Genomic DNA, 12,803 nt, shown 5'->3' with positions numbered 1-12,803 from the left:
AGATGACCGTAAGAGAAGAGGTGTAGGTGGTTGTCGCAGGATTGGAGAACGAGGCCTTGTCAAATGGGAGCCGCCGGAAGTGGAGCTAAGAATGTCTCCGTAGGTAACGTCGCTGGCTCGTCCGCTGCGCTTCAAGAAGGCTCTTCTAAGACGATGATGGTGATACAGCTATTGTTGGAGTGTCAATGGAGAGACAAAAACTTCGATCTTGACAGTCTCTTCCAGCCTTTCTTTCAGGCAATCTCGTAAACTCACGAGAAGTGGGCGCTGCCCAGAGTGTGGCTGAGTGGTCGAGACACCATTTACAAACGTGTCAGCTGTTACATCATCTTCGGCTGTGTCCATTTGGGGTAAACAGTCAATTCACAGATGGTCTCTGAAATAGACTTGGTGATAGAGCCTGGCATCACGGATTCAACCATACAGTCCAGTTCGCTATGTCTAAACAAATGCGCTGCTCCGTCTGGTCGTAGTATGAAGTATCTGGTTGGCGCCTGAGGCTGCATATGACAGCACAGCCACCGGAATTAATGCGGCGATCGCCCAAACTCCCGAACAGTTCACTCCAGCTTGTACCAGCGGTGACTCCTGCTCCGTTGAGACTCTAGTGCTTAGCAGCAGGGATACAACGACAGCAATGATCTGAAAGGTCGAGATTCATGTTGATTCGCCCCTTCTTGCTGCTCAAATGGCTACAGGTCAGATTTTACTCTCTCATGCTTCCACGGCGATACACTGACGTCTTCTTCAAGTGCGGATATGTGTTTGCGGGGATGAGGGGACTGGAAAGTCCAGCCTTATTACTTCCCTCGTAAAAGGTGTATTTGTCACGAATAAGATCCAGCCGATTTTACCGCAGATTACGATACCTCCAACGATCGGAACACCCGAGAATGTCACAACGACAACCGTGGTCGACACCTCTGCTCTTCCGCAAGAAAGGAGCAACTTGGCTAGGGAAATTCGGAAATCGAACGTGATCCTCCTCGTATACTCCGATCACTACAGCTATGAGAGGGTGGCGCTTTTCTGGCTGCCATACTTCCGCTCTCTCGGTGTCAACGTCCCAGTCGTGCTCTGTGCCAACAAGTCTGATTTAGCTGCGGACCACACCGAAACCCAGGTCATTGAGGAGGAGATGCTACCACTCATGTCGGAGTTCAAGGAGATAGATTCGTGCATTCGGACCAGCGCTCGCGAACATCGCAACGTCAACGAAGCGTTCTTCCTCTGCCAAAAAGCTGTCACGCATCCGATCGCGCCCATATTCGACGCGAAGGAGTCTGCTTTGAAGCCGGCCGCAATTGCGGCGCTACAGCGGATCTTCTACCTTAGCGATAAAGACAGGGATGGCTACCTATCAGACAAGGAAATCAAAGATTTCCAGATGAGGTGTTTCGAGAAACCGCTGAGCGGGGAAGATTTAGTTCATATCAAAGAGACAATTCAGAAAACGCACCATGCTTCTGTGACGCCGTCAGGCATAGATTGCCGTGGATTCCTTCATCTGAACAAGATGTATGCTGAGAAGGGGCGCCATGAAACCGTATGGATCATCCTGCGCGCTTTTCAGTACACCGACAGCCTTTCACTGCAGGAAAGCTATCTCCATCCAAGATTCGAGGTTCCTCCGTTTGCTTCAGCCGAGCTTTCGCCGGAGGGATACCGTTTCTTCGTCAATCTATTCCTTCTCTCAGATAAAGACAATGATGGCGGTTTGAACGATGCGGAGCTTGCGTCTTTGTTTGCACCAACGCCTGGGCTACCGTCTTCTTGGACAGACGGATCGTTCCCATCTTGCACAGTCCGCAACGAAGCCGGCCATGTTACTCTTCAAGGATGGCTGGCGCAATGGAGTATGACAACATTCACATCACCCAAGACAACACTCGAGTACCTAGCATATCTGGGATTCGAGTCTTCAGATCGGAGTAATCCCTCCACAGCGGCCGCTCTTAAAGTGACGAGACCCAGGAAGCGAAGAAAGCGCCCCGGGCGGGTAGGTCGCAATGTCGTTCTTGCTCACGTTGTTGGAGCGCCAGGGTCAGGAAAATCTGCACTTCTCGATTCTTTCTTGTCCCGTGGATTCAGCACAACATACCATCCTACGATCCAACCACGGACCGCCGTCAACACTGTTGAGCTTCCTGGTGGGAAGCAGTGTTATCTTATTATGGATGAGCTTGGAGAGCTGGAGCCCGCCATCCTCGAGAACCAAGCGAAGCTGCTAGACCAGTGTGATGTGGTCGTATACACATATGACTCGTCTGATCCCGATTCATTTGCCCACATTCCCGCCCTTAGGGAAAAATATCCGCATCTGGAGGAGCTTCCGAGTGTGTATGTTGCCCTTAAGGCCGATCTGGATCGCACAACCCAGCGGGCTGAACATCAGCCTCACGAGTATACCGCTCTGTTGAACATGCCAGGTCCGCCACTCCATGTGAGTGTCACTTGGAACTCCATTCAAGAATTATTTGTACACATTGCGGAAGCGGCTATGGAACCTAGCACAGCATTCCCGCGGAGCGAGGAAGATGCTGAAGGCAAATGGATGTCATGGGGTATAGCTCTTGGGGCGGTTGTCTGCGCCGGAGCTGCTGCGGTCATGATCTGGCGGAGAGTCAGTGGAAGTGGCGCTTGAGGCTCTGGCTGGGACACGATTTGGATAGCGAAGGAGTTCTATACCCCGAGGAGTACCTCTTGCTTTTATAGATTTGCTTCAGACATGTTGAGCATTGTATATACGTGATGCGGAGTAATGATGAGTCGCCTGTGTGTGTGTTGTCTGTACACGTTTGACCTTCTGGTTGCAGCGCAACTATTTCACTTCGGCTACTTTTGATTCTGAAACAGTAATTCAAATCCATGATGAAGTTAAGGGTGCATTTGTCCAATGCGATGTCATACTCCATAGCCTGAGTCTCTTCTCCAAATCTCCAACGCTCCGAACTTAGCGTGCCCCACGCTGCCAGTTCCACCAACCAACCAGCCACACCAGAAGTTCCCCAGAATTCCTCCCACCGGCGTTAGACTGGGACCTCGATACCTTCCTAAGCAGCGCACTCGGCCTCTTCGTCTGCCCCGGCCTGTGGCTCGAACTCCTTTCGCTTTCCCCTTCCCCTCATCCCTGTCTATTCTCTCACTTCTCTTTCTGGTTGCTCATGGGTATAGGGCCTGTCCACATACCTTCTTGAGACTCACGATAAGACTCCCCGCGAGAGCTGCCAGAAACAGCAGCCTTGGACTGAGATAATAACGTCTCGCCTGTACTCGTCGTCCCGGAAGTTGTCGCAACAACCCATACGATTACCGAAAATCCGTCAGCGAATGTTGTAGTCATACTGTTCCTGGACAAATACGATAATCAGGCGGATTCACGAGCTACCACTCTACGCAACCGCTTTAATCTATCACGCCACGATGTTGTGAGTACTGATTGGAATCCTTTATCTTGCAACGCGCCCTAGTTGTTCTGGCGCTCATTGGAATCGAGCGTGGCTCACTTAAAACTGCTGCATTATCGCAGTACCACTTTTCGAGTATCGGTCTGCTGACAATATCTCTGTAGTGTCCTTCCCCCACCTCCGCCTCGCTATACCGTGCCGGTTGCCTATGCAGCCGGGGCGTCGAATGGCATGGCAGTTCCTATCGTTGAAACCAACAACATCATTACCCATCCGGAGAAAGGGTGTCCGTTGCAGGTAGGAGAAGGTATGTCTCATTCTGGCGGGAAGCGTGTATATTGAACATCATGCGATAAGCTCTCAAACTGTCTTATATCTTTCTACTAATGCTTGATGTGCTTGTAGGAACATATCAGCTCCAGGACGACCTGCATCTGGCTACCCCTCCCCCGCATCCCTCTGAGGCGCCGATCATAAACCCGAATCCACTTGCGACTGTCCCCAATCCTCCGACATCCGGTGTCAAGCTATCGTTGGTTAGCATCGGCCCGCGAAACAAGAACGTCTTCCCCACGAAATTGACTGTCACAGCGCCGCCTTTCGGGGATGGTAATACCGCTTTGGCGCCGATCCCGGTAAAGGATCCCTCGAAGAAGCGCAAACCCAAGAACAACATCATCAAAAGCAGCTCGTCGTTTGTCTCTCGGGTTATTATTCATGAGGCGAGCACGAAGCGGCTTAGCGACCGAGATCAAGAAGGGCTGTTTGCATTTGCGAACATAAACCGTGCATTCCAATGGCTGGACTTGAGCTCCAAGAACAAGGACGAGCCGCTCTCCAAGATTCTGTTCACTAAAGCCCACATGATAAGCCATGATGTCAACGAGATAACCAAGAGTCCGGCGCATATCGATGTTGTCATGGGATCTTCAGCCGGTGACATATTCTGGTACGAGCCCATAAGTCAGAAGTATGCAAGAATCAACAAAAACGGCGTCATCTGTAACTCTCCAATAACTCACGTCAAGTGGATCCCCGGATCCGAAAGCTTATTCCTTGCGGCACATGAGAATGGGCATCTAATTGTGTACGACAAGGAGAAGGAAGACGCCCTTTTCACCCCCGAGTTACCGGAGCAATCGACAGAATCAGTCAAGCCGTCGGACCGATCCTTGCAGGTTTTGAAGTCTGTCAACTCCAAGAACCAGAAAACCAACCCGGTGGCAGTTTGGAAGTTGGCAAATCAGAGGGTTTCACAGTTTGCATTTTCGCCAGACCAGAGACATTTGGCTGTCGTGTTGGAAGATGGGTCTTTACGATTGTTGGACTACCTTCGAGAAGAGTAAGTTCTCAAGTTCTTGTTTAATGCTACGGTTTCTTATGCATGATGCAGAGTATTGGATGTCTTTCGAAGTTACTATGGCGGTTTCACATGCGTCTGCTGGTCGCCAGATGGCAAATACATTGTGACCGGCGGTCAAGACGATTTGGTTACTATATGGTCTCTACCAGAGCGCAAGATCGTCGCACGGTGCCAAGGTCACGATTCATGGGTTTCTGCTGTCGCCTTTGATCCCTGGCGATGTGATGAGCGGGCATACAGGATCGGCAGTGTCGGCGATGATTGTAACTTGCTGCTCTGGGATTTCAGCGTCGGCATGCTGCACCGTCCGAAAGTGGTACGTCCTAGAGAACCATGTAAAGCCAATATCGTAGGCTAACATCGACTTTACTCTGTCAGCATCATCAAGCCAGCGCGCGTCACCGAACCAGTCTAATCGCCTCAAGCTCACAGCATATTAACCGCCACAGAGCTGACAGTGCAGGAAACCGCATGAGGTCGGACTCTCAGCGGACAGCCGCGGACGATGAAACCGCATCCGATCAGCCCATCCAACACGCCGTTGAAGCTCGAGCACGCACGGCTTTGCTGCCTCCGATAATGGTTTGTCTTATCCTTCATCACCATTATCTATGCAAAGGTCGAACTAACATCGGCGTAGTCTAAAACTGTCGGCGAAGACCCCATCTGTTGGCTAGGCTTCCAAGAGGACACAATTATGACCTCTTCTCTAGAAGGTACGTTGGCCTCCTGCTAAAATGCTACTATTGCTAATAAGGAACCTGAAGGTCACATCCGGACCTGGGACCGTCCTCGAGAAAGCCCTAATGATAATATTGGTGCTTATAACTCAAATGCAACACTGGGTACTACCATGGGATCCGCTCATCCGGCTTCATCTATGGGATCGCTGTGAGGATCTGCAGTTTAGAGTCAGAATCAAACTTGTATATATGCACATAACTGTACCTATCATTCCCGTTCGAGCGTGTTTGTGTTAAAATATATTGTTCGCTGAAAGCCGTACTGCGATATTTGATGTAAACAACATCAACGAATTCCCCCGAAGAACGCCGTACAACATTCAGAGTAAATGATGAATAGTCCCATAAGCGCATCCAATAAATCAATAATCATTCATTATTTACGCCAGTCCAGCAATGTATGGGGCGGGCGGAGGATATGTTTCGGAACAACGTTGTGCCGCTCAACCAGGACGCGGCGTGGGAGTGTAGGACAGCTTTCAGTTCGGGACCTAGCTCGAGACCCTCAATTGACCACCACCACAATTCTACCTTCACAATGGGGTCTTCCCGACTAACGATGAGGTCGGCCCTCGGAATATTCTTCCTCCTCTGTGTGCAATTCTCCTCCGCCCTGAAATTCGATATCTTTGCTGGAAAGGGTGAAAGATGTATACGCAACTTCGTCCTGCAGGACCAGCTTGTCGTTGTGACGGCTATCGTGAGCGGCGATAGGGGTGATGGTCAGATGGTCAACATGCACGTATGTGGAACATCAACTGGACTACTTTTCACGTGGCTTGGAGATTCAATCCGATATTGTCTTCGAGTCTCGTGCACTGAAGCGAAGCAGCCGCATGCTAACTTGCCGTTCCGGGACAGATCAAGGATGCGCTAGGCAATGACCACGGCCGACCGAAGGATGTTGTTGGCGAGACTCGCCAGGCCTTCACGTCCGCCGGAGACACCACCTTTGACGTTTGCTTTGAGAATATGCTGGTCTCCCGCCGTAAGTTCGACCTGCGCCATCATATATGCCCGTGCCCGCTCAGTACTGACTATGACAACAGGAGGCGTCGCGAACCCCTACCGAGCGATTGAACTCGACGTTGATATCGGTGCCGATGCCCGCGACTGGTCAAGCATCCAAAATCAGGAGAAGCTTAAGCCCGTCGAGACCGACCTCCGCCGTATTGAGGAGATTGTTTCTGAGATCGTCAACGAGATGGAGTACCTCCGTGCCCGTGAGCAGAAGCTCCGAGACACCAATGAGAGCACCAACGAGCGCGTGAAGTGGTTTGCGTTCGGCACAATGGGCATGCTGGTTGGCCTTGGTGTCTGGCAGGTCATTTACCTGAGGGCTTACTTTCGGTACGTCTTCCAGTCGAATCAGTCCTGCGTGCTCAGTACTAATGCTTTGCTTCTAGGTCCAAGCATCTCATTTAAGCGTATATTAGTCCTCCGCTATGGGGTAACGGGGCAGTGGTTCTAGCTTACGACAAAACATGGAGTCTCGATGCATTTGTTGCGTGTTCCACCTTATGTGACCTCGGATTTCACGGTGTACTTTCAGATTATCATGATTATTATTATGACACCACATATTGAGATTGTAGGTGGTCGGAGCGTAGTTCCGCATGGCGCTTTGGCTTTCATGTGCGAAGTGGAATCAGTGTGAGCAGACCTAGGCTGCAACTCTAAAGTCATCTAGCTACTCGACCCAATGCGCAGTCTCTGAACTTCACCATGTTCGGCTTGTCGTATAGCAACCATGCGTTGTTAAAAATCCACTTCTCCGGTTGGTGGTAGAGCAGTGCAAACGCGGCAAACTGGGGTCGACCGGAGCGAACTATGCCTCGGATGATGTCAAACCCGCATAATAATCTAGCTCACTTCATTCAGCTCTCAGAAGTTTCCCCCATTTTTGAGAACTTCACAGGCCATTCTTCTTAAAAATAAAGATATAGAGCTACAATGTCTTCGGCCAGACTTGTCTACCGGCTCGCGCGGCCCTCACCATCAACCCTTTCCCTTCCAGCACGCTTAAACCGCTCCTTCAACGTCTCGGCAGCTCGCCCGCAAAATAGCAAGGATGACAAGGACATCGACCGAACGCACTCGACAGCGCCCAAGCACCGTGCCTACCAGACGGAGAGGCCTCCGAATCCCGCCTTCACCAATACGACCTCGACACTGACCAAAGATATTCCGAGCGCGGGAAAAGCCCCGGTGCCACCGGATGTTCTGAGCTCGGCGGATCCGAACTTCAAGCCCGTGGATACGTACCCTGGAAAGGTTGAGCATTATACGGGAGGCAGACAGGAGCCCGGCGCGCAGAAGCCAGAGCTAGGAGTTGGTGAGATGGAGGGAATTACGTTCAAAGTCGAGCCTCTGAGGAGAACGGGTGAGGATGTCTCGACTACGAGGGCGAGGTTACTTTGTGAGTAGGCCTGAGCTTGCTTGCTCTTTCTGACTTCTGTTATTCCCCCGAAACTATGAGCTAGAGCTAACTTGCGATACAGACCAAAGCCGCAAGCGAGGAATTCTGGAGTCCGACCTCCTGCTCTCGACCTTTGCCGACGTCTACCTGGCTGATATGAGCAAGGAGCAGCTGCAGGAGTACGACCGTTTCCTTGACGAGAATGATTGGGATATCTACTACTGGGCAACGCAGGATCCCCCTACAGAAGATGAAGCTGCCTCAAACGTCCCGAAGGACACCCCGACTGAGACGTGGAAACAGACCGGAGCTAAGAGCGGCGAGTGGGCGCAAACGGTTGGTGCTTTCAAGGCTGCTTATCGGCCAGTGCCGTCGCGGTGGGCGGAGTCTGATGTCCTGAGGTTGCTGCGACAGCATGTGAGGGATAACAGTGCTACTGGTTTCCATGCGGCGAAGGACAGGAAGACTGGTGGAAAGGGATTGAACAGGATGCCCAATATTCAGATCTTCGACAACCAAAAGTAATCGGGAGGATTGGAGCTGTGCATGCGTTGTATAGTAGTGAAGGCGTTGTATATTATGCTGTTTATCTGATTGGCGCCCAACCGGCAGAACCCCAGTTCGGTGAATGTACTATATAAAAGCTTGTATAATCGAGTTGCAGCTTAAGGACAATTGTTTATGGTATAGAAATGCTAATACAAACTATAGAAAGCTGTATAGCTCGTCTGGATAGCATATATACTCACGTGACTCGCTTAGCTTTAGGGCACGCGGCCCACACAGTCTTTTGCGGTAAGCTCGTTACGTTAGGGCTTCCCGTGGGCGTGGCTCTCCCTCCATCTTCGAAAGCTGTGATTTTATCTCCCGCGCAGAGACAACGACAATTGCTCCGCCCGCGTTCATTCTCCTTTCTCCTCTCGCGGCCCCTCTATCGTCCTCTCAGAATCGATCATGGCTGAGCAGTTGGTCCTTCGCGGCACCCTTGAGGGCCACAATGGCTGGGTTACTTCCCTCGCTACCTCTCTGGAGAAGTAAGGGCACCTACCGATGATCTGTACATGGATGGATGATATATGGGTCACATACGGCTTCACGTGTGTGACTTCACTTATGAACCGAAGACATGTTTTTGTGTTGGATGAATATGGACAATGGGGCTGACATGAATCCTTCTCGATAGCCCCAACATGCTCCTCTCCGGATCTCGCGACAAGACCCTGATCATCTGGAACCTTACCCGCGACGAGCAGGCCTACGGTTACCCCAAGCGCAGTCTTGAGGGCCACTCTCACATCGTCTCCGACTGTGTATGCATCCCCGAATACCCATTCCCGAAAACTTGAAGATCGTGTTGGAGCGGGGTTCAAGAAGAAAAAAACGGAAAATTTGTCATGCGATGAACATTGGCTGATGCGTTGCGCTTGGATTTATAGGTGATCTCCTCCGACGGTGCCTACGCTCTGTCCGCCTCCTGGGACAAGTCTCTCCGCCTGTGGGAGCTTTCCTCCGGCCAGACCACCCGCACTTTCGTCGGCCACACCAACGATGTCCTCTCCGTCTCCTTCTCCGCCGACAACCGCCAGATCGTTTCCGGTTCTCGTGACCGCACCATCAAGCTGTGGAACACCCTCGGAGACTGCAAGTACACCATCACCGACAAGGGTCACACCGAGTGGGTGTCCTGCGTGCGCTTCAGCCCCAACCCCCAGAACCCCGTCATCGTCTCCGCCGGCTGGGACAAGCTTGTCAAGGTACGTTCTGAGGTCCTTTTTTTTCGCCTGCGTTCCTTCCGTCCAAATGATGTTTGCATATTACGTATTTGCTACTTCAGAGCCTTATGGCCATGAGACAATCATTCACCCAATGCCTGATGGACTTGCCTATTTTTATTTATTGCGTTTTCTGCGCATTTTCAATATCGTGCAGTATTGAACGCAGCTAACGAGATAACAGGTCTGGGAGCTCGCTTCCTGCCGCCTCCAGACTGACCACATCGGTCACTCTGGCTACATCAACACCGTCACCATCTCTCCCGATGGATCCCTCTGCGCCTCCGGTGGCAAGGACGGTGTCACCATGCTCTGGGACCTTAACGAGTCCAAGCACCTCTACTCTCTCCACGCCGGTGACGAGATCCACGCTCTCGTCTTCTCCCCCAACCGCTACTGGCTGTGCGCTGCCACCGCCAGCAGCATCACCATCTTCGACCTCGAGAAGAAGAGCAAGGTCGACGAGCTCAAGCCCGAGTACATCGAGAAGGGCAAGAAGAGCCGCGAGCCCGAGTGTGTCTCTCTCGCCTGGTCCGCTGATGGCCAGACTCTCTTCGCTGGTTACACCGACAACAAGATCCGCGCTTGGGGCGTTATGTCGAGGGCGTAAATGGAGTTTGTTTGTGACGGGGATATGACAAAATAAATGCGAGGACTGAGTCGAGTGAGATTAGCAGAGGAGAAAGAAAGATAAAGAAAGAAGCTTCTGTTTGATATCACAAATTTTTTTATCATCTTCCACTTTTTTTACTTCACCCCCTCCAAAAATCGGGCAGGCATTGGTTGGGATTGTACGAGCCATGAGCAATGAAGCACCTTCGGGTCTGTTAAAGTAACCCTGGGTTTGTTGGATCTTTCTATTTGACTCCTAAAATTTCAGGTCTGGAGCGGTAATGTTCAAGAACGCTACGTGATGCTCTGATACCACCTAAAAGTATATTTTGTCGTCTGCAGTCTAGACCTCCCACACCAGCTTCTGCAGACGTAAAGTCCCAAGACTCATTCGCTCTTTTCTCGTAAGGGCAAAGGAACCCTGCTGGAGAGCTCTTTGTCTCGTGGCTAGGAGCTCTGACAGACTGAAGTAGATGTAGACGCTAAACCAAACTTGGCCGACCACCATCGCCCAGATGATCTGCCGAAATTCACCTTCAACTTGGACATTGCACTGGAATAGCCAGAGGCCACACTCCACAAGAGGATTCACAATCGGCTCTTGATCTGTCTCGAGCTTATCTCTCATAACTTTGATTGTTTATTCGAATACACGCTCCCTGACTCCCCATCGCCCACGATAACCTGAAGCACCGCACAACGTCATCAACCCCAATCCACCACCACAACTCCAATGTCTTCAGCAGAGGAATCTCCTGCTCAGAGAGCAGCCCGCCAACGGCGCGAACGCCGCGAAGCCAAGATTCGAGAAGGAGGAGCGTCTCGGCTGGACAAAATTACAAGTTTGAGCGGGCGGACGCCGTCAAAAGGTACAGCTTGCCCTTTGTGACAGCGAGTCGATAACCCCGACATCTTTTGCTTTCGTTTTCTTCGAAGAGCAAATACTAACCAATGTCATGTACAGATCGCGAAGAAGCCTCGCCCTCTCCTGCACGAACACCCCCTGAAGTCTCTCCAAGCCCAGAGCCACGTCCAACACCTGCAGCACAGCAATCACCCTTCCAAACCCAGCAGCCACCTTTCCAAAGGCCACCCCCACCGAGCGTTGAAGAAGCAAACCCCGAACTCCTCCAGCAGCAGGAGTTCCTCCGGGCCCTCCTCCGCCAACCTGCCCCCTCGCCCTCTCAGCAAGATGTGTCCTCGCAAGAAGAAGACCCTACAATGAAACTCCTAAACTCTCTCATGGGTGGAATGCCCGGTGCTGTCGCAGGCGCCAACCCTGGAGCTGGAGCTCCTCCTGCTCCAGGCGCTGGGCCCGGTGGTCTCTCTCCCGAACTCGCATCCTCCCTTGGCCTCCCACCCTGGATGACAAGCATGCTTGGTGCAGCGACGCAGCAGGAATCCGATCAGAATAAGAAGATGGTCTTGATTTGGAAGATCTTGCATATCGTTTTCTCCGTCGCTCTGGGTATCTACCTAGTCTTTTTGACGAGCTCGTCTGTTGCGGTCTACGGCAAACAGCCGCCGCCGCCAGCCACGGCGCAGAACCCGTTCCTTTACTTTACGACTGGGGAGGTTGTACTTGGGAGTGCGAGAGTTCTGATGAAGGACCGGAGTGGGGGTGTAATAGGGCCGTTTGCTTACTTGCAGGTGCTGAAGGATTTCATTCGTGATGGGAGCATTGTACTGTTTTTGTTTGGTATGGGTGGATGGTGGTTTGGAGGCTGGTAATCGGTAGCTCCTTCCTCGAAGAGCATTTGTCTTTTGGGCATGGACGTACATGAGGTTATGGTGTGATGTTCATGATAATTCCAATTTGAGTTCCTATCATGGTGCCCTGGGAACAACCTTCACAGGTCATCGAGCTTAAAAAGTAAAGTGATCTACGTAGACGAAGGTAATCCCTAGCTGCGACCCCTCAATAGCTCGTAGATCCTCGGGGTGGAGGGAAGGGCGTAGATTGGAGAGTTTTAACCAGTCAAACAGATCACAAACCCTTTTTACTCGTATTGGAGCAGATTGACTGTGGTTGACTATACTCCGCAGTAAGCTAGGATAGATGCTGGGGTACAGGTATATAAACCCACCCAACTCGCTAATCGGCTTGGCTATTGCTAGGCTAGGTGAGCTCTACAAATGATATGCTATAAGTTAACAACACAAATTACCTAGGCCTAGACTTACTCCTAGTCTACTTTGTATGTTTATTTAAGGATACCTTAGCCGACGATGGAGTCGACCATGGCAAGCTTGAAACGAGGTTGAGAGACGTCCAAAGGTATGCACTAACTATGCGGAGTATGACAGGGAATGACGAAAGCCCTCAGATCAAAAAAGCACACATACATAACTCACACCCATCTCCCGTATTTGTTTGGCACAAACTATACGGCAGTAGCAAGGAAAACTCGCGTCCATTTTCTCGGCTGACGACAGTATGTCGGAATAGGGCAGGACTCGGCCCCGATCTCCCACTGCAACAGCATC

The 12,803-nt window shown here is 51.3% G+C and overlaps 5 protein-coding genes across 5 annotated transcripts; all 5 read left to right on the top strand.

The window, feature by feature from the left end:
- The first annotated feature begins 551 nt into the window (after nt 1–551).
- BJY04DRAFT_187979 (uncharacterized protein) lies at nt 552–1,056 on the top strand. Its single transcript, XM_073711142.1, has one exon. The coding sequence runs from the start codon at nt 660–662 to the stop codon at nt 813–815; it is 156 nt and encodes a 51-aa protein (XP_073571899.1). The 5' UTR covers nt 552–659; the 3' UTR covers nt 816–1,056.
- gem1 (ERMES complex Ca(2+)-binding regulatory GTPase GEM1) lies at nt 1,055–3,033 on the top strand. The gene has a single exon (XM_073711141.1). The coding sequence runs from the start codon at nt 1,139–1,141 to the stop codon at nt 2,642–2,644; it is 1,506 nt and encodes a 501-aa protein (XP_073571898.1). The 5' UTR covers nt 1,055–1,138; the 3' UTR covers nt 2,645–3,033.
- On the top strand, nt 3,034–5,767 carry BJY04DRAFT_187974 (WD40 repeat domain-containing protein). The gene is made up of 7 exons (XM_073711140.1): nt 3,034–3,428; nt 3,572–3,714; nt 3,813–4,749; nt 4,801–5,086; nt 5,149–5,352; nt 5,411–5,486; nt 5,538–5,767. The coding sequence occupies exons 1-7, from the start codon at nt 3,424–3,426 to the stop codon at nt 5,663–5,665; spliced, it is 1,779 nt and encodes a 592-aa protein (XP_073571897.1). The 5' UTR covers nt 3,034–3,423; the 3' UTR covers nt 5,666–5,767.
- A 305-nt stretch (nt 5,768–6,072) lies between these two features.
- Nucleotides 6,073–10,314, top strand: BJY04DRAFT_207235 (WD40-repeat-containing domain protein; the record flags this gene model as incomplete). Its single annotated transcript, XM_073713832.1, has 9 exons — nt 6,073–6,255; nt 6,375–6,501; nt 6,563–6,867; nt 7,626–7,932; nt 8,015–8,401; nt 8,879–8,966; nt 9,116–9,242; nt 9,369–9,686; nt 9,889–10,314. The coding sequence occupies 9 exons, from the start codon at nt 6,073–6,075 to the stop codon at nt 10,312–10,314; spliced, it is 2,268 nt and encodes a 755-aa protein (XP_073571896.1).
- Nucleotides 10,315–10,870: 556 nt separating this feature from the next.
- BJY04DRAFT_53217 (uncharacterized protein) lies at nt 10,871–12,194 on the top strand. Its single transcript, XM_073720585.1, has 2 exons — nt 10,871–11,185; nt 11,281–12,194. Exons 1-2 carry the CDS (start codon nt 11,050–11,052, stop codon nt 12,045–12,047), a joined length of 903 nt encoding a protein of 300 aa, XP_073571895.1. The 5' UTR covers nt 10,871–11,049; the 3' UTR covers nt 12,048–12,194.
- The last annotated feature ends 609 nt before the right edge of the window (nt 12,195–12,803 follow it).

This window comes from Aspergillus karnatakaensis, assembly GCF_047715665.1.
Source record: "Aspergillus karnatakaensis strain CBS 102800 unplaced genomic scaffold BJY04scaffold_21, whole genome shotgun sequence".
NCBI lineage: Eukaryota > Fungi > Ascomycota > Eurotiomycetes > Eurotiales > Aspergillaceae > Aspergillus > Aspergillus karnatakaensis.
Note: the sequence above shows the minus strand (reverse complement) of the source record. Positions and strands in the feature narration are given on the sequence as shown.

Excerpts from the sequence above, each read along its gene's own strand:
- BJY04DRAFT_187974 (XM_073711140.1), top strand. Across the intron at positions 3,715-3,812 it reads TCCGTTGCAGGTAGGAGAAG|GAACATATCAGCTCCAGGAC; the intron begins GTATGTCTCATT and ends ATGTGCTTGTAG. Across the intron at positions 5,353-5,410 it reads CTTTGCTGCCTCCGATAATG|TCTAAAACTGTCGGCGAAGA; the intron begins GTTTGTCTTATC and ends ACATCGGCGTAG.
- gem1 (XM_073711141.1), top strand. The coding sequence starts at position 1,139 with ATGCTACCACTCATGTCGGAGTTCAAGGAGATAGATTCGTGCATTCGG.
- BJY04DRAFT_53217 (XM_073720585.1), top strand. The coding sequence starts at position 11,050 with ATGTCTTCAGCAGAGGAATCTCCTGCTCAGAGAGCAGCCCGCCAACGG. Across the intron at positions 11,186-11,280 it reads CGGGCGGACGCCGTCAAAAG|ATCGCGAAGAAGCCTCGCCC; the intron begins GTACAGCTTGCC and ends TGTCATGTACAG.
- BJY04DRAFT_187979 (XM_073711142.1), top strand. The coding sequence starts at position 660 with ATGTTGATTCGCCCCTTCTTGCTGCTCAAATGGCTACAGGTCAGATTT.